This window comes from Typopeltis vanoorti, chromosome 15, assembly GCF_054136105.1.
Source record: "Typopeltis vanoorti isolate ZY-2024b chromosome 15, IOZ_Tvanoo_1.0, whole genome shotgun sequence".
In the NCBI taxonomy this organism is placed as follows: domain Eukaryota; kingdom Metazoa; phylum Arthropoda; class Arachnida; order Uropygi; family Thelyphonidae; genus Typopeltis; species Typopeltis vanoorti.
In genome coordinates, this window is record NC_143563.1 from 9,197,960 (window position 1) to 9,220,856 (window position 22,897).

The following is a 22,897-nucleotide window of genomic DNA, read 5'->3' on the forward strand; positions in this document are numbered from 1 at the left end:
TTATTATTTCTGTATTCAATTAATGTTAGTTCACTAGAAAACGAGTCAAATTCAGGCCATATACAAAGGAATCGCCGTAAATTTTTAAATGTTCCTAAGAGTACCGTTTTCTGGATTTGAGATGGCATTATCTCTAGGAGGTTTAGCTTTTCTATGTGCTTCATAAATGCTCTTAATACTACTCGTATGACAACTGGAACTGTTGCTTTTTTATTCCAAAATTATTGAATTCTCACCCCATCCATCAGATATCTAATACTTGGTTATCATGCTCTTTTTCTTCAACTCAACTCGAATATCTCCTGATATTGCCACATCACCAAATCATACACGCCATTCTTCTACTATAGTGAAGTCTGAAATATTATGTTGCAGATGTCTATCTGTCTAAATCTAAAAGTCCAATAATATCTTTGCATTTTCATTTTCAATAACTGTTTCAACTGTGTGAACGTTCATGAGTTTTGCAAGTTGGGAAACCACATTTCTTATACAAGCTATAGTGCAGAATCTTGCTACCTGATCATGACTGTGTTCATAGTCGGTATGATAATCTTGCTGCAAGAACTAATTAGATGGTTCACTGTCTCTTCTTTGTCTTTCCCCAGTCGGCATTTACTATTGTTACGGATCTTTCTTCCTTTCAATCTTCGTCTTGATTGCATTCCTTTATAGTACATGGTCTTGTGTCAGACTTGCTTCAATCATGATGGTGCCTCGTTGAAACCAAGTTAAGCGACTGCCAACTTCCCTTTCAAATCCTTTAAATATTGACCACATAGTGCTTTATTCTTTTAATCGTCTGATCTTTTTGCCATTTTATTCTCCATGTACTACTTTCCTGAATAAACTCTCTCTGACCAAAAAGAAACCGAACTTTTCGAAAATAGAAACTAGTGGCGTCACCTGTTGTATCTTTTTGTTGTCGTAAGCGGCAACTTTCATTAGTGTTGTGTCAACTGTTTATGACGTTTATTTCATTAGAAGCCGAGTTATATAGTGCCAAGAGTGACAGTGTGTTTTGACGAATCGTCAGTCGTCACGATATTCATGCCGTACGCGACGAATTCTCGCTATCAATGGCTTCAAAACTTCCAGATAAAACTCACCATTGACCGTTTGGCCAGGCGGAACGAATTCTTTATGGATACCTTTGGAATTGTAGAAACAAATCAGCATTGTCTTTACTTTTGACTTCTCCTGGCGACTTTTTTCGGATGCCCCTCTTCTGGTGGTCTCCACCAGCACACTGTTTTGGGCTCATATTCAAAACACCACGTTTCGTCACCAGTAATGATCGTTTCTAGGAAGTTTGAGTCCTTATGAACGGTTTTAACGAGGTCCTTGCAGTGTTTAATTCGATAAATGTTTTGGTCGTCGGTCAACTTGTGGGGAACAAATCGCGAATTCAATTTACCAAGGTCCAAACTCTCGGTTAAAATGTTGTGCACAGTTGATTTTGGAATGCCCAATTCAATTTCAATCTCACGGACGATTTCGTGTTTTTTTTTTAATGAAATCACGCACTTTTTGGAGTGTTAACTTGGCTCAGTCCAGTTTTTGGACGGCCCGGTTTATGTCGTTCTCAAGCGCCTCACGACCACTTTGAAATCGCTTAAACCACTGGTAAACTTGAGTATAAGCATTCATCACCATATGCTATTTGAAGCATTTGATGCTTTTCGGTAAAACTTTCACCAAGATTAACACAAAAGTCAATCACAGCTTTTTGTTTGAAACTCATTTTCCGACCGTTCGTCAAAACACTGTCACTCTTGGCATTATAACTCTGCTTCTAATGAAACAGTTGACAACAACGAAGGTAGCCGCTTGTGATAACACAAAGATACAACAGGTGGCGCCACTAGTTTCTTCTATTCTCGAAAAGTTCGGTGTCTTTTTGGACAGAGGATGTACTGCATTCATTAATTTTTTTTTGTAAGCTTCATCAGCAACCTTTCTGTCTATTCATGATGTAATCATTCAAAGCTCGCTTTTCTTCCGCTGTCTGCTTCACTTGCAAAACACTACGCCCTCCACTTTTGCTGCTATGCACAACCGATCCACATCACTGCAAGGGTGCAATGATCGATTCACTGTGATTATTTTTCACGTTTTAACGATCAAGAGCATCAAAACAGCATGTGTCTATGCATCTATCCATGCCGTGCATCTGATTACATGGATTTTTTACTTCTTTTCAGATATTCACAGACTGTTTTCTTTTTGAGTTCTGAATAATATGTTGTCTACCTCAAGAATTCGTAGATATTATTCTTATTATTAAGAGACCTCCAGGGAGTCAGGGACTCATTGAGGAGGCCACATTCTACACGCACCAGCCATCATACTTATTAAATTCATTCACACTGCTTTCATACACAAAATCCAACGGCAATCCATTCTAATCACGCACCACTCCCTTCTTGACAGCATTCATTCTTAACTTATAAAGATGCCCTTGTATCCTTTCCCCACCCTCCACAAAATGAAATATTCTGCTTACTGAAATTCTGTATAACTCTTTCAAAAGTTTGTAACTCTCAATCTGTCTTCATAATCACTATTCCACAAACCTGATATCATTAGCACTCCACTGTATCAGAATCACAACAGAAACAAGAAGAGACCAGACCTGCACAGAAGAGTTCAAGTGAGATCTTATCAAAGCCTTGTAAAGAGGCAAAATGATATCCTTATCTTTACATGACGTTCATTTCAGCATTTCAATTTTCTTTTGAGTTATATTTACAATTTTTTCTACATGGCCACTGAACTTGAACTTTATTAACACTCCAAGATCCGTAGCCTGATTTTTTCTAACATAATACGACATTGGATACAAGCCAAAGCATACGACTTTGGCATGTATTTTCTAAAATTGAAATATCCATTTTCTTACACCCACAATTCCAGTCTATTCAAATCATTCTGCAAGTACTGCATATCAACAGCATTCCTGATTACCCTACCTACCTTTGCAGCATCAGCAAGTAACCGTATGTTGCCTGTCAAATCCCTCCGAATGTCATTAATGTAAAGGCTGAACAAGGACTGATTATTGAGGTACACCACTGGTGACATGATGTCAGCAACTTATCCATGCCTATAGTTTATAATCTAATCCCATATTCTCCAAATTATGCAAGTCTTCCATGCTGTATTCTGTCAAAAGGCTTAGCAAAATTTAAAAGTATCGTGGTGCATCCATTCTCCTTGTCTAAATTAGTGGTAACATTATAGAATGTGAGCAAGTTGCTAAAACATGATCTTTCCTTAATAAACCCATGCTGTTCATTGCAAAGTAGAGATTCTATGTCAACCCATTCCTAAATGCCAGCCCTAACTTTTCCAAAATCTTCACCCCGATTCCTGAGATACTGATTGTCAATAGTTGGATACATCAGTTTTTGCACCACCCTTGTGGATTTTTTTCAACTCCGATAGAATCGTTCCTGTTCTGAGACTCACTTATGTAGCTCAGTTAAAGGAATAGCCAGTTCTGCTGAACACTATAGTCCCTATTGCAGAATTCTTATTCAGTTTGTGCAACCACTCTAATACCTCCTCCTCATACACTTGAGTTTCCTTAATTATATACCAGGTTGATAGCTTTTAGCTATCAACCTGGTATATAATCAAGGATATGAGAAAATTTTCAGTTTTTAATATAGTATGGCTATTAAATTTCTGGTTTCAGATGAGGTTGTGTGTACACTTCTCTAATAAAAAAAAAAAAAAAAAAAAAAAAAAAAATCAGCTAACTCCTTTTTATTCCCGTATACGGGGAGTAGGCGAGGCCATTTTAGCCCTATCTAGCTTGTGGAGATTGAGTGGGCAGTTCAATCTCCACTGGTACCAATCAGAGATAGATAGCCCAAGGCTATCACTAATTAAGCAGTACACAGTGATGAGAGACGGCTCAAATGTGCCGCCATCTCATGGTCATATATTTAATGTCTGAAATAATGTGGGTTCTACGGTCGATTTTCTTGAGTTTCCAGGACGAAAAACCTGCTTGCCCGTGCCAGAGATCGACTAACTCAGGAACCGGTCGAAAAAAGGTTTAGAAAAATTTCCTCTAGTCGCCGACTAGACTCGAAACTGTAAGTCTTCCTTTGTGCGGCCAAGCGTGCCATGGTGTGCAAACGCCACATCCACTAAGCTACATAGGCTCCTCACTTCTCTAATATCTAATTAATAGTTTATATATTTTAACCATTTAAAGAAATATTCTTATGAATTTAATTATTATAAAAAGATGCTCTTTTCATAATAAACAGGATTCAAAATCCCTATCTTTTCAGTTCAAGGGCATGTTATCTCAATAACTATAGAAACACTTTTTGAGTTTAATAATGTTGATATGACTGTAGAATATTTGGGTAATTAAATGAAGGAAATTTGAAATTTCCTTTTGAACTTCAATTCCATATATTTTGGTTAAGACTCAATTATTCCAAGTAAAACAGTACATAATTAGGTAGTCACAAGATTATGTATTTTTTTTTTGATTTTAAAATTAACAGAGTTTTTTTTGCATAGGCCTGTGTAGCTCAGTGGAAGTGGCTTTTGCATCCCCTGCACTAAGCACCCAAAGATAGATGTAAGTTTAAGTCTAGCTGTTGACTGAAGGAACTTTATCTAAGCTGACAGTAGAACCCATGCTATTTCAGACAATAACATATCTTGTTAGGTTATGTACCAAGAGATGGCAGCACTCGTTTTACGAGTGATAATCTCCATCACTAGCCAATCTCTGATTGGCTACGGTGGAGACTGAACTGCTCACTCTGTCTCCAAAAGCTAGACAGGGTTAAAAAGTCTTGCCTACTCCCTATAAGGGAATAAAAGTTGTTAGCTGATAGTGGTTTTCTGCATTTAGTATCATAAAATGAAATAAGTTAGTATGCTGAAGAGACATGGAAATCTTTTAATGGCCCACAATTCTCTATTACACACATTCAATTTCGTGCATCGAAGTAATTTCTGGAAATCGTCATGGAATTTTATCGAAATCCACTATGACTCTGGAGGCCCCTGAAGATCAGAATTCTTGAACACCCAGTCTCGGTAATAGGCCACATTGGTGTATCCTGCTGGAACATTAGCTAGTCCACACTGGTTAATACCAAAAGACACCATCCCAATTAATGACCAATGTTTTCCTTCATCATTACTGATCATGAGAGGAGCTCCAGATGTTCCCTGAAATGGAGAACAGTATTCATATTACTTAATATTTGCATCAGATTTCATTTTAAAAATATTATATTACACTGATGCTAAGTAACCCAGAATCTCTCTTATTAATTTCTTATGATACAAGCCTTTTAAGACAAAGTTTAACATTAAAATATAATATAAGCTCACTTATAATTTTTAGAACATAATACAATTGAGTTTAAAGAGCAAAACATTCCTAACTCTACTACAAGGTACCAAAATGAATGCATTTAATGCTACATCTCAGCCACACCCAAAAACAGATAAATTGAAGATAAAGTAGAGATTGAAATCTCTACTTTATTTTCATGAATGAATTCACCAGAGTTTCTCTCAGATCTGTTACAAATGAAAGCATATCCTCCACAGTGCATTATCTTCCATTATAATGCAGAGCATGGAAAATAGCTAGCTATATGGTCAAGTGGATAGCTCGCTCACTCTCCAACCAATATGCTGTGAGGTGGAATCCTACGTGAACTGGTGACTGCAAATTCTTTAAGTGGTAGATGGATGTTACTTCTTAGCGTGAGATCACTACCCCACTCATTGGGGACCTCTTATCCACCCTGTTATTTCAAAAATTTGAAATCCATTGATGGATTTAAAAAAAAAAAAAAAGCACAATTGTAAGATACCAGTGGAAGGACACTGAGCAGAATAGTGTGTCAATAGTGGGTATCTATACATTAATGCTCGTGACAAATATAAGTGTTCCATTTTGTGCAGGCCCATAGATGAAAAACTGGAATGTGTTGACCATGAAATTCAACCAGAGAACACAGTGTTTCCTGGACCACATTCCAATAACGGATATCTTGTGATCTTCTTCTTCTATGCGTTATTCCCGCTTCCTATGCAGGGTCCGCGTGTTACTTTAGATGCGACTTCTTTGTTAGTACTACTCCCAACCGACCCGTCGCCTGGTCTGCCGCTGGGGGGATATATTTTTTTTTGACTGTAGAGGCGTATGTTCACGGGCCGGTTTGCCTGTTTGCGGGATGAAAAACGCCAGATAAACTGGCGGAAAAAACCCTACTGACCGCGCCCAAGACCGGCTAACTTGGCTATGCCTGAGGAAGATCCTCAAATTCCTCACGTCTACAACGGGAATCGAACCTGGGACACTCCTTCCCCAAGCATATGGTTGCGAAGCGCAAAGCCACTAGGCTAACCGCGCGGTAATGGATATCTTGTGATGATAACCTTTAATGTTATCATCACAAGATATCCTAACTTTGCCACCTCCTCACACAAATGTTGCATCCCCAAATACTTAATATTGTCCATTCTTTCACCAATCAAAATCTAAGCCAACATACTAAATAATCTTCACAGACTTCTTCTTGCTAATTAAAAATAAATAGATTAAAAAAATTCAGCTCCTCTCCCCCTGTCCTGTCAGATGTCATCTCCTTCCAGGAGGTTGACTACCATGAGCTTCCACCATGTACAGTTTTGTGCTTCTTTTTTGCATTCTTCATACAACAAAAAGGTCCAGTCCTGAATATTTCTCATCCAATCTGTTCTTTGTCTTCCTCTTCTTCTTTTTCCTTGTATCATTCCTTCTAGAAGGGTTTTTTGTAGGATTCATGCCTTAGTATGTGACCAAGGTAGGTGGTTCTCCTTTTCTTAATGGTTTTCAAAAAATTCAAAAAACAGCATACAATGACGTAAATGGTGCTCTTCAACTTTAAAGTCTGCCATATTAAAAAAAATATATAAAAAAAATAAAAAAAAAAACAGTTTTTTTTTAAAATAGAAAAGTAATGCTAATATTTAAATAAAAATCAAATTTAATAATTTATGTGTTATTTAAGAAAAAAACAATTGGCTAAAAATGACATTAAAAATAATTGATTCCTTTCCCCTTATATAACTCTCTACTTGATCTAAAGTATTTCCTCTGTTCTTAACATTTATATCGGGTATTTTCCCTTTTTCTCGTTACCAGCATGGTTTTCGTTTTTTTGAAGTTGAAATTAAGTCCATATTTTTCACTTAGCTTCAGCGTCTCTTCTAGTAGGTTTTGAAGATCTTTTTTATTTTTGGCTAGCAGTACTGTATCATCTGCATATCTTAAGTTGCTTATATTCCTGCCTCCAATGCTGACTCCTTTAAATTCTTCTAATTGCTGGAAGATATTTTCAGTATAGAGGTTAAACAATATAGGAGAAAGAACACAGCCTTGTCTGACACCCTTCTTTACTGGGAATTCCTCTGAGATTTCTCCTGATATTTTTATTGAGGCAGTTTGCTCCCTCTCCACCTACAAATTTGCAAATAACTTTTACATTCAAAATGTTTGGCTTCCAATAAGCCAAAATATTAGCAGCCAATTCACAATTCCCGATAGTAATGCTATACTACCCTCTGTCTTCTGGAATAATTTACTTGAAATAGGTGGGAAATGTCTGGTATATATGAAAATACACCATGATTTTACTATTGGGTCCATTTAATAATATTAGTACTAGATTAAACCCCACGGGGTGCTTAAGGGTCAAAGCTGTATAACTGAGAGGAGTCCTCCACATAGCCTTTAAAGGAATGTGGAGAACCGACCAGTTCTTCTCACCTAATGTCCAATACTCACCATCTCGTGGTGCACACTGTTGGGTATCTACTTGGATACTGAACGAACGAGTATGGGCTGGCAATTTGGGATTTAGCTGACAAATTGTATTCTTATTGGTTAAACCAAAATAAAAAATGATGGTACAAACATGACAAAATTTCATTCCGGCTGGGGCGTCGCCTGGATAAACAAGGCCCCCGTTGTTTTCGCCAGGGAACCAGGGCGAACAGCGAAAAGTCAGCTACTCAAACAAATCTGAAAACAAACCCCAACTCAACATCACCAGGGTTAAAGATTGGTACTATCAACGTAAGAAGCCTGAATGGCAAAGAAATAGAGCTAGCTCAGGAGTTAGATAAGTACCAGATCGACATAATAGGGGTGACTGAAACAAAAAAGACCAAAACTGGTGAGATTTTTCTGAGCAATAAATACAAAATGTTATATTCAGGAAATGACAATCGAGGAAAAGAAGGAGTAGCCATAGTATTCAACACAAAATACGAGGCTAATCTTCTTGAATGGCAGTCAGTCTCAAGTAGAGTAATGTGGGCAAATATTAGAATGGGGAACTGAACAATGAGACTTATTTGTGCCTATGGTCCCACAGAAGGTTCTAATAAGGTAGACGTAGAGGAATATTTTGTGGCTCTAGAGAAAGGTACAGACACAATGAAAAAGGAAAAGTTGGTCCTTGTTGGGGATCTAAATAGCAGAGTAGGAAGTGATTGTCAGACATACAAAAATGTTTGGGGAAAATTTGGAGAAAAGAGCAAAGCTAATAATAATGGCAAATACTTGTTGGATTTCTGCTCAGGACATGGCACAAATTCACATGGAGAGAAGAGGCAAGGAATAAGAAAAGTCTCATTGACTATGTTATTGTTGATAGTGATGTTTTCTCCCTGGTGCAGGACACCAGAGTGTACAGAGCATTTGAAATTGGAAGTGATCACTATTTAGTCTTGAGCAGGATAAAATTGAATTTCATATTGAAAAGAATAACATGTAAGAAAGTTTTAAAGCGAATAAAAGTTGAGCAGCTCTCAGATGTAAACTGTAGACTAAAATACACAAAGATAATTGAAGAAAAAATGAAAGAGTTTGAGAACAGGAATCAAACCTTGGAGATTCAGTGGCAAATTCTGAAGAAAACATTGACTGATTCAGCCAGAGAGGCATGTGGTGAGGTTGTCTGGAAGGATAAAAAAATCAGAACTCCCTGGTGGACACAGGAAAAAGAGGCAGTGAAGGAAAAGAAGAAAGCATATCAAAAGTTTCTGTCAAATAAGTCAGGTTGTGCTCTTAGTGAATACAGAGACAAACGCAAGAATGCTAAACACTGTGTAAAACTAGCTAAACAAAAGTCATGGGAGGACTTTGGCAAGAATATAGAAAATAAATATCAAGAAGGTGGCAAAATATTCTGGAGGTTGTTGAAGAAGCTTAGGAATGGAGGAAAGAGTGCTGTAAAAGGAGTTAGAGATGATAAAGGTGACATGAAAACGTGAGAAAAAGATATCCTTGAAGTATGGAGTAATTACTTTGAAAAACTGCTAAATGAAACAAGCAGTGATGATAGCACAGTGGTAAAAAACACTGACCAGGCATGCAGCCAGGAATACATATCCATACTTGAAGTAGAAAAAGCCATCAAATGCTTGAAACGTGGAAAGGCAGCAGGAGTAGATGATATTCGACCAGAAATGCTGAAGTATGGTGGTATAAAAGTCTTAGAGTGGCTGCACTCCATTGTTCAGAAGTCCTGAACAGAGGGACGAATTCTGATGATTGGAGTAGAGCTCTCATAGTACCAATATATAAAAAGGGAAATAAAACTGAATGTGAGAATTACAGAGGTATTTCCCTACTGAATGTTCCTGGCAAGATCTGTGCAAGTATACTTGAGAAACGGTTGAGAAGAATTGTGGAAGAAAAGCTTGGTGAAGAACAAGCTGTATTCAGGCCAAATAGAGGCTGTCATGATCAGATCTTCACTTTACGACAAATAGTCAAGAAAGCATGGGAATATAACAAAGATCTGTATTTCAGTTTTGTCGATTTGGAAAAGGCATGTGACAAGGTGCCAAGAGAGAAGCTATTCAATACGCTGCAATTATATGGTGTCAATGGGACATTATATCAAGCAATACTTAGTCTTTATTTGAGTTGTAAGTCAGCAGTTAGAATTGAAGGAAGTACAGAAAGATGGTTTAATGTTAAATCTGGTGTGAGACAAAGATGTACATTATCCCCTCTGTTATTCATTGTCTATATGGATCACATTATGAAGGAAAGTGGTATTAAGCATGTCAAAATTGGAGATGTTAATGTCAGCTCTTTACTTTATGCGGATGATGTTATAGTTCTAAATAAATCCGCTTCAAGTCTGCAAGATTCTCTGATTAAATTGAATAGCTGTTGTAATAGATATGGTATGAAGGTCAGCAATGAAAAGACAAAGACAATGAAAATAGGCAGAATCATTGAAAATGTCAACTGTGTTGTGAATGGAGAACCTGTGGAACAAGTAAAACATTTCAGCTACTGAGGCACGATTTTTAGTGAAGATGGTAAATTAAATATAGAAATAGACAACAGAATCAGCAAAGCTGGTATGGTGGGAAGTCAATTGAATAAATTCATATGGAATAAGAGAGAAATTAGTCGGAACACTAAATTGGCTCTATACAAGACTGTTCAAACCAGTTTTAACTTATGGATCTGAGAGCTGGGTCAGAAGTAAAAGACTTGACCAAAGACTAGAGACTGCAGATATGAGAGTCCTGAGAAAGATCAGAGGCATGAACAGATGGCATTAGTAGCAATATCATATTAAAAACGAGGATGTTAGGAAACAACTTGACATTGTCAGCATCCAGGAATGCGTTAGCAGAGCTAATCTCAGGTGGTATGGTCACTTAAAACAGAATGGGTGAGGAAAGATTAGCAAAACAAGTGTTCTCTGCCAGGCTGGCAGGAAAACGACCCAGAGGAAGAACAAGATATAGGTGGATTGATGCGGTACAAAGTGCCTTAGACGATAGAAATATAAGATCTGATAATGTTGGAGTCTTGACAAGTAACAGACTGATTTGGAGGAAAATTATAGATAGGAATATACTCCACAAGTAAACTTGAAAGGTCACTCTAAAATATTTTGAAAGCTCATGGTCCTATATATAAATATTAAAATAATTATAAACCTATCCACATCAGTAATTATTTACACTATAAATCAAACCACCCCTGCTACATTAAAAAAAAAAAAAAGAAAAAAAACAGAGATATTTAACACCTTTTCTTGTAATAAAAACCTTTATTAACACTTAAAGTTTTAAAATTCTCTTACACTCAAAATATCTATGAAATATTGTAATACATGTCAAACACTAATTCTAAAGTAATAAAATGATATAATGTAAAACGAATTGTTGTATACAGTTTTTTGGAACAAGATTGTGATTTTATTTATGCGGAACCAATTATTTGCTATGTATCTGAAACCAAGATGATTTATAGAGAACAAAGAAGAAGAAGAAAAAAAATAAAAAACAGCTGCAATGTTTTTTTATTTACATACAGTCTTGAAAAAATATTTCAAGACCGTATGCGATATTAACAAACTGGCAATTAAAACAAGCAGAATACAACCCAAAATGTACAATCAATCAGACAAAGTCTTGCACCACAGATAATCTCTCTCTCTGTCTGTATGTATGTATATATATATATACATACATACATGTATATATATATACATACATGTGTATATATATATATATATATATATATATATATATATATATATATATTGCACAGGTATAGTGTTCCATATTAAGAAGGCTCTGCACCAGTTCTATTTACTCATCCAATGTAAATCCTCTTAAAATTGGTTAACACTCAGTAAAACAGTATTGCACTCTTATTCCATTCTAAATCATCATTTCTAGATCCGTTGTTGTGTGTGTGTGTGTGTGTGTATATATATATATATATATATATATATGTGTTTCTTAAAATCATCATGAGCCACTGTCAATCTATTGCTAGATGAAGGCCTTTCCAAGATGATTTCAAAACTGTCTGTCAATAGCTTTCCTTCCCTATGTCACTCCTACGAATCTGATATCATCAATCCACCATCATTTGGGTCAACATCGTGGTAGTTTTTATTTTTGTGGAATTCAAATCCAGTACTTCTTTTGTCCACTGTTGATCTTGTCGAGCAATATGCCCATGCCCAATGCAACATCAGATGTTTCACTCTTCTATGATGTAAAAGATTTTGGATTGATTTCTTATTCATGTATTGCTAGCCTGTTTGACTGAGTGGTTAGCATATCCACTCTCCAGCCAAAAGGTTTTGGGTTCGAATCAGGCTGTGGGCAGTAGATGGGGTTGGTGTAGTTGAGGTTCATTGTAATTGGTGGACTGAATGGTGGAGACAGAGTTGTAGAGTAGATGCCCTCCCTTGATGAGTTTTTGGATTCCCTGGAGGTGTCATGTAATAATAATAAATTCCTTTTATGATCCAGTTCTGTGATACTACGGATACTTCTTCCCATACTAAATTGTACTGTTGTTAATTTTTGAATTTCTTTGCATTTATGTCTATGCTTCATAGCCATATGTCAATATGGGAAGAATACCTTGGTTCCTTTTCAGGCATAATGTCAGCTTTTGAATATTGATTGTAATTTTCAAAATGCTTTCCACCCAGTCATCATGCATCTTTTAATTTTGTCCATGTTTTGTTCCATTGATATCCATTGTCATAGCTGGCAAGGTTTGGCGTATCCGCTCTCCAGTTAAAAGGCTGCGGGGTTCGAATCCCGCCGTGGGCATGGAAATTTGTGATCGTCTGTGAAAATACTAGGTGGTGGTCGGCGGTGTAGATAATGAAATGTAGTTGCGGTTGGTAGAGACAGAGTGTTGTAGAGTAGGTGCGTTCTCTCGATGAGTCTTTGGACTCCCTGGAGGTGTTATATAATAATTGTCTTCAGTATATATAATGATCGACATGCTCAATTTCATCATTATTAATTTTTATTATTTCTAGTTGGACACAGCTATTGAACATAACTTGGGTCTTCTTTAGGTTTATCTCAGGCCAGTTGTTTTGCTAGCAATTTGGAGTTCATAAACACGAGTCTGTAATTCATGCACACCTGAAGCAAATATAACTGTTGTCTGCCAAGCATAAATGGCTTAAATATCTTTTATTTTTCTTTAGGCCTTTTTCTTCCTAATCAAGAAGTTTGATTATTTCTTCTAGGCAAGTCATGCACAGTTTTCAGAGAAATTTTGTCACCTTATCTTATACCCATCTGTATTTCCAAAGTAGAGACGTCTCTCCATTGAAATGAACTACTGCTGTTGCATTGGTTTGAAAAGATGATTTGATTATCCTGATGTATGGCTCCTCCACATGCTGGTTTTGTAATGCATTAAGTATTGCACAAGGTTTTACTGATCAAAGGCTTTCTTATAATCAACACAACCGAGACATTGTGGTAAAGTCACTTCGAAAGTCTGCCTGTTCTTCTGGTTGTGCTAGGTCTAGAGTTGTACAAAGCCTATGAACCAAGATAGTAGACTGATGGGTCAGTAGTTTAAGTCTTTTATTTCACCTATTTTGTGTATCAGAATAAGGATAGCCTTTTTTTAAAACTAAACAAGTACTAAAAAACAAACCCGGCAAGTTTTGTTAGTCGTCAGACTAACATCTTCGGGGTAAAGATAACTAACAGTTTAAAGCACAAACTATAAGAAATTATGAAAAAACAAGTTCGTTTATTGGTATCATGAACATCAAAAAATTTCCTTAAAAAAATGAATAACAGATCTATACAACCATTAATACGTGTTAGTTGGAAACAATGCTATTTCATGTCGCATTCTGTGGTTCACTTTCACTCTGTATGAGGTCTAAACTGGGTAAATTTTTAATAAACGCTGACCAAACTTGATTTAAAATTAAGCCTTGATTTTTGTTGCATTGCATAGGAATTTTGTTCATATTTGCTGCCTCTTTGAATTTTCTTGTGAAACAGTTTTTATCGATGTAGGACATGTTTATTCTGTCCCACAGTACTTCATGACTAGTAGAAGCTGTGTGAAATGCCAAGCCAGACTTCTTTTTTCTCTTTTTCTGTACGTCCTTTTGATGTTCGCTCATGCGGATTTCTCCTGATCTCCCCGTCTGGCCTACGTAACAGATGCCACAGGAACAGTGAATATTAAAAACTCCTGGTTTTTTCATTGGGTGATGTGGAGGTTTTGGATTTTGAATGAAGAGATTTTGATATTTTTTCAAGTGGCAGAAAAGTCACTTTTATGTTGTACTTGTAGAGAAGTTTGGCTAATTTATCTGCTACATTTGTTGATATAAGGAAGGGTGACAGCATTCTCAAAGTCCCATTATTTAAGTTTCTTGTAGGTGCTGCATTCAGAATTTTCTTAATTGTCTTAGTTTTGAAACCATTCATTTGTAGGATCTGTGTTAAGTATTGTATTTTTTCTTTCTGCTTTTCTTCTGTACTGGGGATGCTGCATGCTTTATCCCTTAAGGTTTTTATAAGGCCTTTTTTTGCTGGGATGCTGGTGCGAGGTAGAATGAAGGAATTTTCAAACTTGTTTAGTTTAAAAAAACAGTCTTTTTAAATAAAAATGTGGTCACAAAACAGAAATGATTCGATTGAACTTCTTAACCACAGAAATCTTTATATGATTAAGGGTAGCCTTTTTCCACGTTCTTGGTAGATCATTTTTCTTCAGACAGGGTAAATACTTTTGCTAAGATTCCGTAAGATTATTTCTCCATCTGCTTTCAGAAGTTTAGCAACAACACCATATTCACCTGTAGGTTTTCCATTTTGCAAGCTATGAATGCTCAATGTAACTTCCTCGGGTAGAATCTGTGGTACTTTATTTCAGTCTTCTTGATTTGATTTATATTCCCATAATGAAAAAAAAAAAGATAAAAGAACAGCCTATATTTTTACCCGCTGCAGGGTGAAGGCCTCTCCCATTACGGGAGGTTTTGGGTCTACTACTCCCATTTTGACCTAGTCCATATTGGGAGAGTGTCACAAACATCCATGCCTACACATGATTTGAACCAGCAGCCTCTTGGCTGGAGAGCAGACATGCTATCCACTCAGCTAACCAGGTCCTTCAATTCATTTTGCAATCATCATCATCATGCGTATCAAAGATTTAGGCCTAGCATGGCCTGTTCAGGTCTTAGAAGTCATTGTTGAATCGTTTGAGAGGACGTCCTGGTTTTCTTTTTCCTAATGGCTTGTACTTTAAGGCTTGTTTTGGTAATCTTTCTGTTTGCATTCTTTGAACGTGTTCCATCCATTTATGTTTATATTTTTTAATTTTTTTCTATTACTGGTTCTTGGTTTAATTCTTTCATAACATCTTCATTTCTTTTGTGATCAAATAAGGTATACTTTGCAGTTTTTCTCATAAACTTCATTTCTGCTGTTGTTAATCTTTGTTTGTCTTTTTGTTTTATTGTCCATATTTTGCTTCCATACATTAAGACTGGTAGGGCTAATGTATTGTATACTTTTAGTCTGGTTTGTTTTTGAACTAGGTTTGGTTTAAATATAAAGTTAATTACACCTGCTATTTTTAAATAGTTTGCAATTTTTACGTTTATATCTTTTTCATTTGTGATCATACATCCTAGGTAGTTAAATGAATTCACCTGTTCTAAGATCTTGTTATCTATTACTATTTTAGTTCTTGTCCTTTAAAAGACATAGTTTTTGATTTTTCCATTGATATTATCATACCATAATCTTTGGATATCTCATTTAGATCTAAAATAGCTTTCTGTAAGTTATCTTCAGAATTTGTAATTATTATTTGGTCGTCGGCAAAGAGGAGAGTGTTTAAGTTAACTGTAGGAGAAAGTTTAATTCCTTAATGTAAATTTTTATTCCATTTTGTTATTATTTCATTTAAGTAGATATTAAAAAGAGTTGCTGAGAGGGGACATCCCTGTCGGATCCCTTGGTTTATCTCTCTCGTATATGATAGCTCGTGATTTAATCTTATTTGTATTTGATTATTTTCATATATACTTGTGATAGCTTTTAGGATATTATTTGGTATTTGTCTTTCTTTTAATATGTTAAATAATATGTTTCTTTTAACTTTGTCAAATGCTTTTTCAAAGTCAATAAATGCAACATGTGTTTCTAAATTATATTCTCTTCTTTTCTCTATTATTAATTTTAGGCAAAAGGCTGGGTCTATATATGATCGTCCTTTTCTAAATCCATTCTGTACTTCTAGAATAAAGTTTTCGGAATATTTCATTACTTTGTTATTAAAAATTCTGCTATATATTTTGTAACAGGAATTTAGTATACTGATACCTCTATAGTTTTTAGGGTCATCTCTATTACCTTTCTTAAAGATAGGAATCATAATTGCTTTTTTCCATTATATTCGGGGGATACCAGTTGAGTAAATTTTATTTAAAAATAATAAGTCTTCCTTTGAATCTTGTTCTTGCGTATTTATATAGTTCTGAACCTAGCTTATCTTCTCCAGGTGATTATCCGTTTCTTGTTTCTTTCAGGCTGATTTCTAATTCTTCTTCAGTTATTTCCTTTTCATTTCGTTAATTGTTTGCCAGGTGTCTTTTTTAAAATTTTTGTCTGTCAGTTCTGTGTAGTAATTTAGAAATTCTTCTAATTTCAATTCAATGTTTAATTTTATGCTTTCTTTGGTATCTGCATTAAAGTGTTTCAAAATCTTATATACATTGGGTCTTATTTTATATAAATCATGTTCTAAATTAGAAACAAATTTATTCCATGATTCTCTATGTCTTTTTCTGACTTCTCTTTTAGCTATGGCATATTTAGCTATAGCTATTTTGAAATAGCATATCTATTTATGGTTATCGTTCCATTTCACAGTTTAACTGCAACCATTCTGTGGGTTTATGTGTTTGTCATTTCTCTTTCTTTCTTAAGAAATTTTGTCTCGTTTCTGTTCCGTGGTATTACTATTTCATTTCCTGTTTCTACTTCAAGTGAGGCATTGTAAAGGGTTTGGTCTTCTATTTCACAGAAAGTAAATGTTTCTGTAAAAGTTAATAATGTCATTACTTTCTGATGTGTCAGCTTTCTCATCTATAATTAAATTTTTAAATCTACTGTTAAGTTCATGTTGGAATATATCACTTTTATTTGATTATATAGAGAAACCTGTGGAGAATTCATGACTAATAACACACGTGAACCACAGTAGTAGGTTTTTTATTATGTAAATATTTCGTTTGTCTAGGTATTTTAGGGTGGAATGACACAAAGGATAGGGTGCTTAAGGGTCAAAGCTGTATAACTGAGAGGAGACCTCCACATAGCCTTTAAAGGAATGCGGAGAACCGACCAGGGCTTCTGACCTAATGTCCAATCCTCACCTTCTCGTGGTGCACCCTGTTGGGTTAATACTTGGATACTGAACGAACGAGGATGGGCTGGCAATTTGGGATTTAGCCGACCAAATTGTATTCTTATTGGTTAAACCAAAATATAAAAATGATGGTACAACATGACAAAATTTCATGCCGGCTGGGGCGTCGCCCGGTTAAACAAGGACCCCGTTGTTTTCGCCAGGGAACCAGGGCGAACAGCGAAAAGTCAGATACTGGAACAAATCTGAAAACAAACCCCAACTCAACATCACCAGAGTTAAAGATCGGTACTATCAACGTAAGAAGCCTGCATGGCAAAGAAATGGAGCTAGCTGAGGAATTAGATAAGTACCAGATCGACATAATAGAGGTGACTGAAACAAAAAAGACCAAAACTGGTGAGATCTTTCTGAGCAATAAATACAAAATGTTATATTCAGGCAATGACAATCAAGGAAAAGAAGGAGTAGCCATAGTATTCAACACAAAATACGAGGCTAATCTTCTTGAATTGCAGGCAGTCTCAAGTAGAGTAATGTGGGCAAATATGAGAATGGGGAACTGGACAATGAGACTTATTTGTGCCTATGGTCCCACAGAAGGTTCTACTAAGGTAGAAGTGGAGGAATTTTTTGAGGCTTTAGAAAAAGCAACTGACACAATGAAAAAGGAAAAGTTAGTAGAACCTTGTTGGGATCTAAATAGCAGAGTAGAAAATGATTGTGAGACATACAAAAATATTTTGGGAAAATTTGGAGAAAAGAGCAAAGCTAATAATAATGGCAAATATCTGTTGGATTTCTGCTCAGGACATGGACTGGTTATTACTAACACCATGTTCCAACATAAAAATGTGCACAAATTCACATGGAGAGAAGAGGCTAGGAATAAGAAAAGTCTCATTGACTATGTTATTGTTGATAGTGATGTTTTCTCCCTGGTGCAGGACACCAGAGTGTACAGAGCATTTGAAATTGGAAGTGATCACTATTTAGTCTTGAGCAGGATAAAATTGAATTTCATATTGAAAAGAATAACATGTAAGAAAGTTTTAAAGCGAATAAAAGTTGAGCAGCTCTCAGATGTGAACTGTAGACTACAATACAGAAATATTATTGAAAAGAAAATGAAAGAGTTTGAGAACAGGAATCAAACCTTGGAGATTCAGTGGCAAACTCTGAAGGAAACATTGATTGATTCTGCCAGAGAGGCATGTGGTGAGGTTGTAGGCAAGGATAAAAAAATCAGAACTCCCTGGTGGACACAGGAAGTTAAAGAGGCAGTGAAGGAAAAGAAGAAAGCATATCAAAAGTTCCAGCAAATAAGTCAGCTTTTACTCTTACAGAATACAGAGACAAATGTAAGAAAGCTAAACAGTGTGTAAAACTAGCTAAACAAAAGTCATGGGAGGACTTTGGCAAGAATATAGAAAATAAATATCAAGAAGGTGGCAAAATATTCTGGAGGTTGTTGAAGAAGCTTAGGAATGGAGGAAAGAGTGCTGTAAAAGGAATTAGAGATGATAAAGGTCAAATGAAAACAGGAGAAAAAGATATCCTTGAAGTATGGAGTAATTACTTTGAAAAACTGCTAAATGAAACAAGCAGTGATGACAGCACAGTGATAAAAAACACTGACCAGGCATGCAGTCAGGAATACATATCCATACTTGAAGTAGAAAAAGCCATCAAAGGCTTGAAATGTGGAAAGGCAGCAGGAGTAGATGATATTCGACCAGAAATGCTGAAGTATGGTGATATAAGAGTCTTACAGTGGCTGCACTGCATAATTCAGAAAGCCTGGACAGAGGGACGAATTCCCGATGATTGGAGTAGAGCTCTCATAGTACCCATATATAAAAAGGGAAATAAAACTAAATGTGAGAATTACAGAGGTATTTCCCTACTGAGTGTTCCTGGCAAGATCTATGCAAGTATACTTGAGAAACGGTTGAGAAGAATTGTGGAAGAAAAGCTTGGTGAAGAACAAGCTGGATTCAGGCCAAATAGAGGATGTCAGGATCAGATCTTCACTTTACGGCAAATAGTCGAGAAAGCATGGGAATATAACAAAGATCTGTATTTAAGTTTTGTTGATTTGGAAAAGGCATATGACAAGGTGCCAAGAGAGAAGCTATTCAATACGCTGCAGTTATATGGTGTCAATGGGACATTATATCAAGCAATACTTAGTCTTTATTTGAGTTGTGAGTCAGCAGTTAGAATTGAAGGAAGTACAGGAAGATGGTTTAATGTTAAATCTGGTGTGAGACAAGGATGTACATTATCCCCTCTGTTATTCATTATCTATATGGATCACATTATGAAGGAATGTGGTATTAAACCTGATATCAAAATTGGAGATGTTAATGCCAGCTCTTTGCTTTATGCAGATGATGTTATACTTCTAAATAAATCCGCTACAAGTCTGCAAGATTCTCTGACTAAATTGAATAGCTGCTGTAATAGATATGGTATGAAGGTCAGCAATAAAAAGACAAAGACAATGAAAATAGGCAGAATCATTGAAAATGTCAACTGTGTTGTGAATGGAGAACCTGTGGAACAAGTAAAACATTTCAGCTACTTAGGCACAATTTTTACTGAAGATGGTAAACTAAATATAGAAATAGACAACAGAATCAGCAAAGCTGGTATGGCGGGAAGTCAATTGAATAAATTCATATGGAATAAGAAAGAAATTAGTCGGAACACTAAATCAGCTGTATACAAGACAGTGTTCAAACCAATTTTAACTTATGGATCTGAGAGCTGGGTCAGAAGTAAAACACTTGACCAAAGACTAGAGACCGCAGATAAGAGAGTCCTGAGAAAGATTAGAGGCGTGAACAGATGGCATCAATGGCAATATCATATTAAAAATGAGGATATTAGGAAAGAACTTGACATTGTCAGCATCCAGGAATGCGTTAGCAGAGCTAATCTCAGATGGTATGGTCACTTAAATAGAATGGGAGAGGAAAGATTAGCAAAACAAGTGTTCTCTGCCAGGTTGGCAGGAAAATGACCCAGAGGAAGACCAAGATATAGGTGGATTGATACGGTACAAAGTGCCTTAGACGATAGAAATATAAGATCTGATAATGTTGGAGTTTTGACAAGTAACAGACTGATTTGGAGGAAAATTGTAGATAGGAAGTTAGTAATGATGTAATTTTTCATGTAGTACTGTCATATCCTGTACACCCCTTGAGGGTACATGGCAGGAATTTGATGATGATGATGATGATGAGGTATTTTAGGATGGAATGACACAAAGGATAGGGTGCATACATACAATGGAATACAAATTGCATGCAGTGGCGCGTTGCTGCCTGAACTTAAATAAGATTAAATTAAATTAAAATTAAATTACAGTTAAGTTATTTTTACACAATTTTGTATGATAATTTCCCATACTTTAGGGATGGCAAGAACATCATTGCAGTTTAGATTTAGTCTGTTAAGTAGGGCTTCAGCACTTTCTTTATATACGCGTTCATATTTATATGAAGATCTCTGTAGGAGTTTTGTCTTTTCCCAGTGGATCTTGTGGTTTGGGTTTTCAACTCCGTGTTGAGCAAAGCCTGATTTTTGCGGTTTGATGAGGCTGATATGGTCTTGATGTTCCAAAATGCGTTTAAAAACTGATCTGCCTGTCTGTCCATAATAAGAGTTTACAGGAACATGGAACCTCGTATACACGAAGTAGTAGCATAGGTGAAAGTTTGTCTTTGCACGAAGGTAGCAGGTTGTGGATCTGGTTGATAGGTTTGTAGGTGGTAGTAAGATTGTATTTCTTCATAATTTTTGAGAGCTGTTCGGAGATGCCTTTCATATAAGGTATGGGAATCCTATGGGCTTGTTCTTGTCTAGGTTGATGTGTAGAGAAGTTGCTGAGTTTTTCAGTTGTTTTGAGATTGTATCCATTTAGAGTGGCTGTGTTTTTGATTATTTCCAATTCTTGTTTTAGAGAATCCTCGGAGGAGCAAAATCTGTGTGCTCTGGTTACCAATGATTTAATGATGCCAAATTTTTGAGAGGGATGGTGAGCAGAAGTATGGTGAATTTAGCGACCTAAAAATGTCGTCTTGCAATAGAAAGAGGTGAAGATGGAACCGTCTTTTTTTCTTTGGATGTGTAAATCCAGAAAGGGGGTCGCGCCCTGTGGGGATTCTTTTTCTAGTGTAAATTTGATGCGTGGATGAAGAAGGTTGATTTTTTCTGAAAACTGAAGTAGCTCTTGTTCGGAATGACTCCAGACTACAAAGATATCATCGACATATCGAAGCCAGAGTTTTTGTTTGAATTTAAAACGCAAGAATTTTTTCTTCAAGATGTTCTATAAACAGGTCTGCCAAGTTGCGTGACCCCATTGCTGTTCCCTCCTCTTGCTTGTAAATTTTTCCTTTCCATGTAAAGTAACTGCAATGATAACAAATTTCAAAAGTTCAACAATATCCGACAGAAATTTTTGATTTAACAGGTCTACAGTTTCTTTAAGGAGGATATTAGTGAAGAGAGAGACTATGTCGAAGCTAATTATCATGTCAGTTTTCAGCAGTTGAAAGTCTTTTATTTTGTCTTGAAATTCTGTGGAATTTTTTATTGAAGAGGTCGAATGGCCTATGGGGAATAAGAATTTTCATAATTTGTAAGTCGGGCTGCTAATTGAATCAACAATAGGTCTGAGTGGGACGTTGTTCTTGTGAAGCTTGGGTAAACTGTATATTCTCGGATGTCTAGCATGATATGTCTTGAGTTTTTTTTTGAAGTTTCTTCATCTAAAGACTTTGTTCCTACAAGGGGAAATGACAGCACAGAAGACGGACTTACTAGGTAAACTACAACTGAAACAGGGCAAGCTACGTGACTGTATCTCTTTTTTAAAAAAGTGCACATGCGATAAACTTATTCCAACATTCGCCAAGCTAAAGGAAGTGATTAAATCACCAAGTGCCCATAAAATCTATCAAAAAGGAAGCCATTCACTACTGCTGAATCAGCTATGAGATTCCGAACATAAATTGGCAACAAATAATTTAAAAATTATAGAACTAGAAGCAGATTTGTCAAACACATTAAATCAAGAGTTAAAAAACACTCAATAGGCATACAGTCAGGAATACATATCCGTACTTCAAGTAGAAAAAGCCATCAAAGGCTTGAAATATGGAAAGGCAGCACGAGTAGATGATATTTGACCAGAAATGCTGAAGTATGGTAGTATAAAAGTATTACAGTGGGCGTACTGCATAGTTCAGAAAACCTGGACAGAGGGACGAATTCCTGATGATTGGAGTAGAGCTCTAATAGTACCCATATATAAAAAGGGAAATAAAACTGAATGTGAGAATTACAGAGGTATTTCCCTACTGAGTGTTCCAGGTAAGATTTATACTAGTATACTGCGAAACGGTTGAGAAGAATTGTGGAAGAAAAGCTTGGTGAAGAACAAGCTGGATTCAGGTCAAATGGAGGCAGTCAGGATCAGATCTTCACTTACGATAATTAGTTGAGAAAGTATGGGAATATAACAAAGATCTGTATTTAAGTTTTGTCGATCTGGAAAAGGCATACGATAAGGTGCCAAGAGAGAAGCTATTCAATACACTACAGTTATATGGTGTCAATGGGGCATAATAT

General features: G+C 36.1%; 1 protein-coding gene across 2 annotated transcripts in view; it reads right to left on the bottom strand.

Annotated features, from left to right (window-relative positions):
- Positions 1-4,917: 4,917 nt before the first annotated feature.
- LOC150098348 (clotting factor B-like) overlaps positions 4,918-22,897 on the bottom strand; it is a 63,537-nt gene continuing 45,557 nt past the window's right edge. For both annotated transcript variants that reach the window (XM_090405567.1, XM_090405568.1), the window contains one exon: positions 4,918-5,208. In XM_090405567.1, coding sequence (XP_090261693.1) covers positions 5,023-5,208 — 186 coding nt within the window. In that variant the 3' untranslated portion in view covers positions 4,918-5,022. The remainder of the gene's footprint in view (positions 5,209-22,897) is intronic.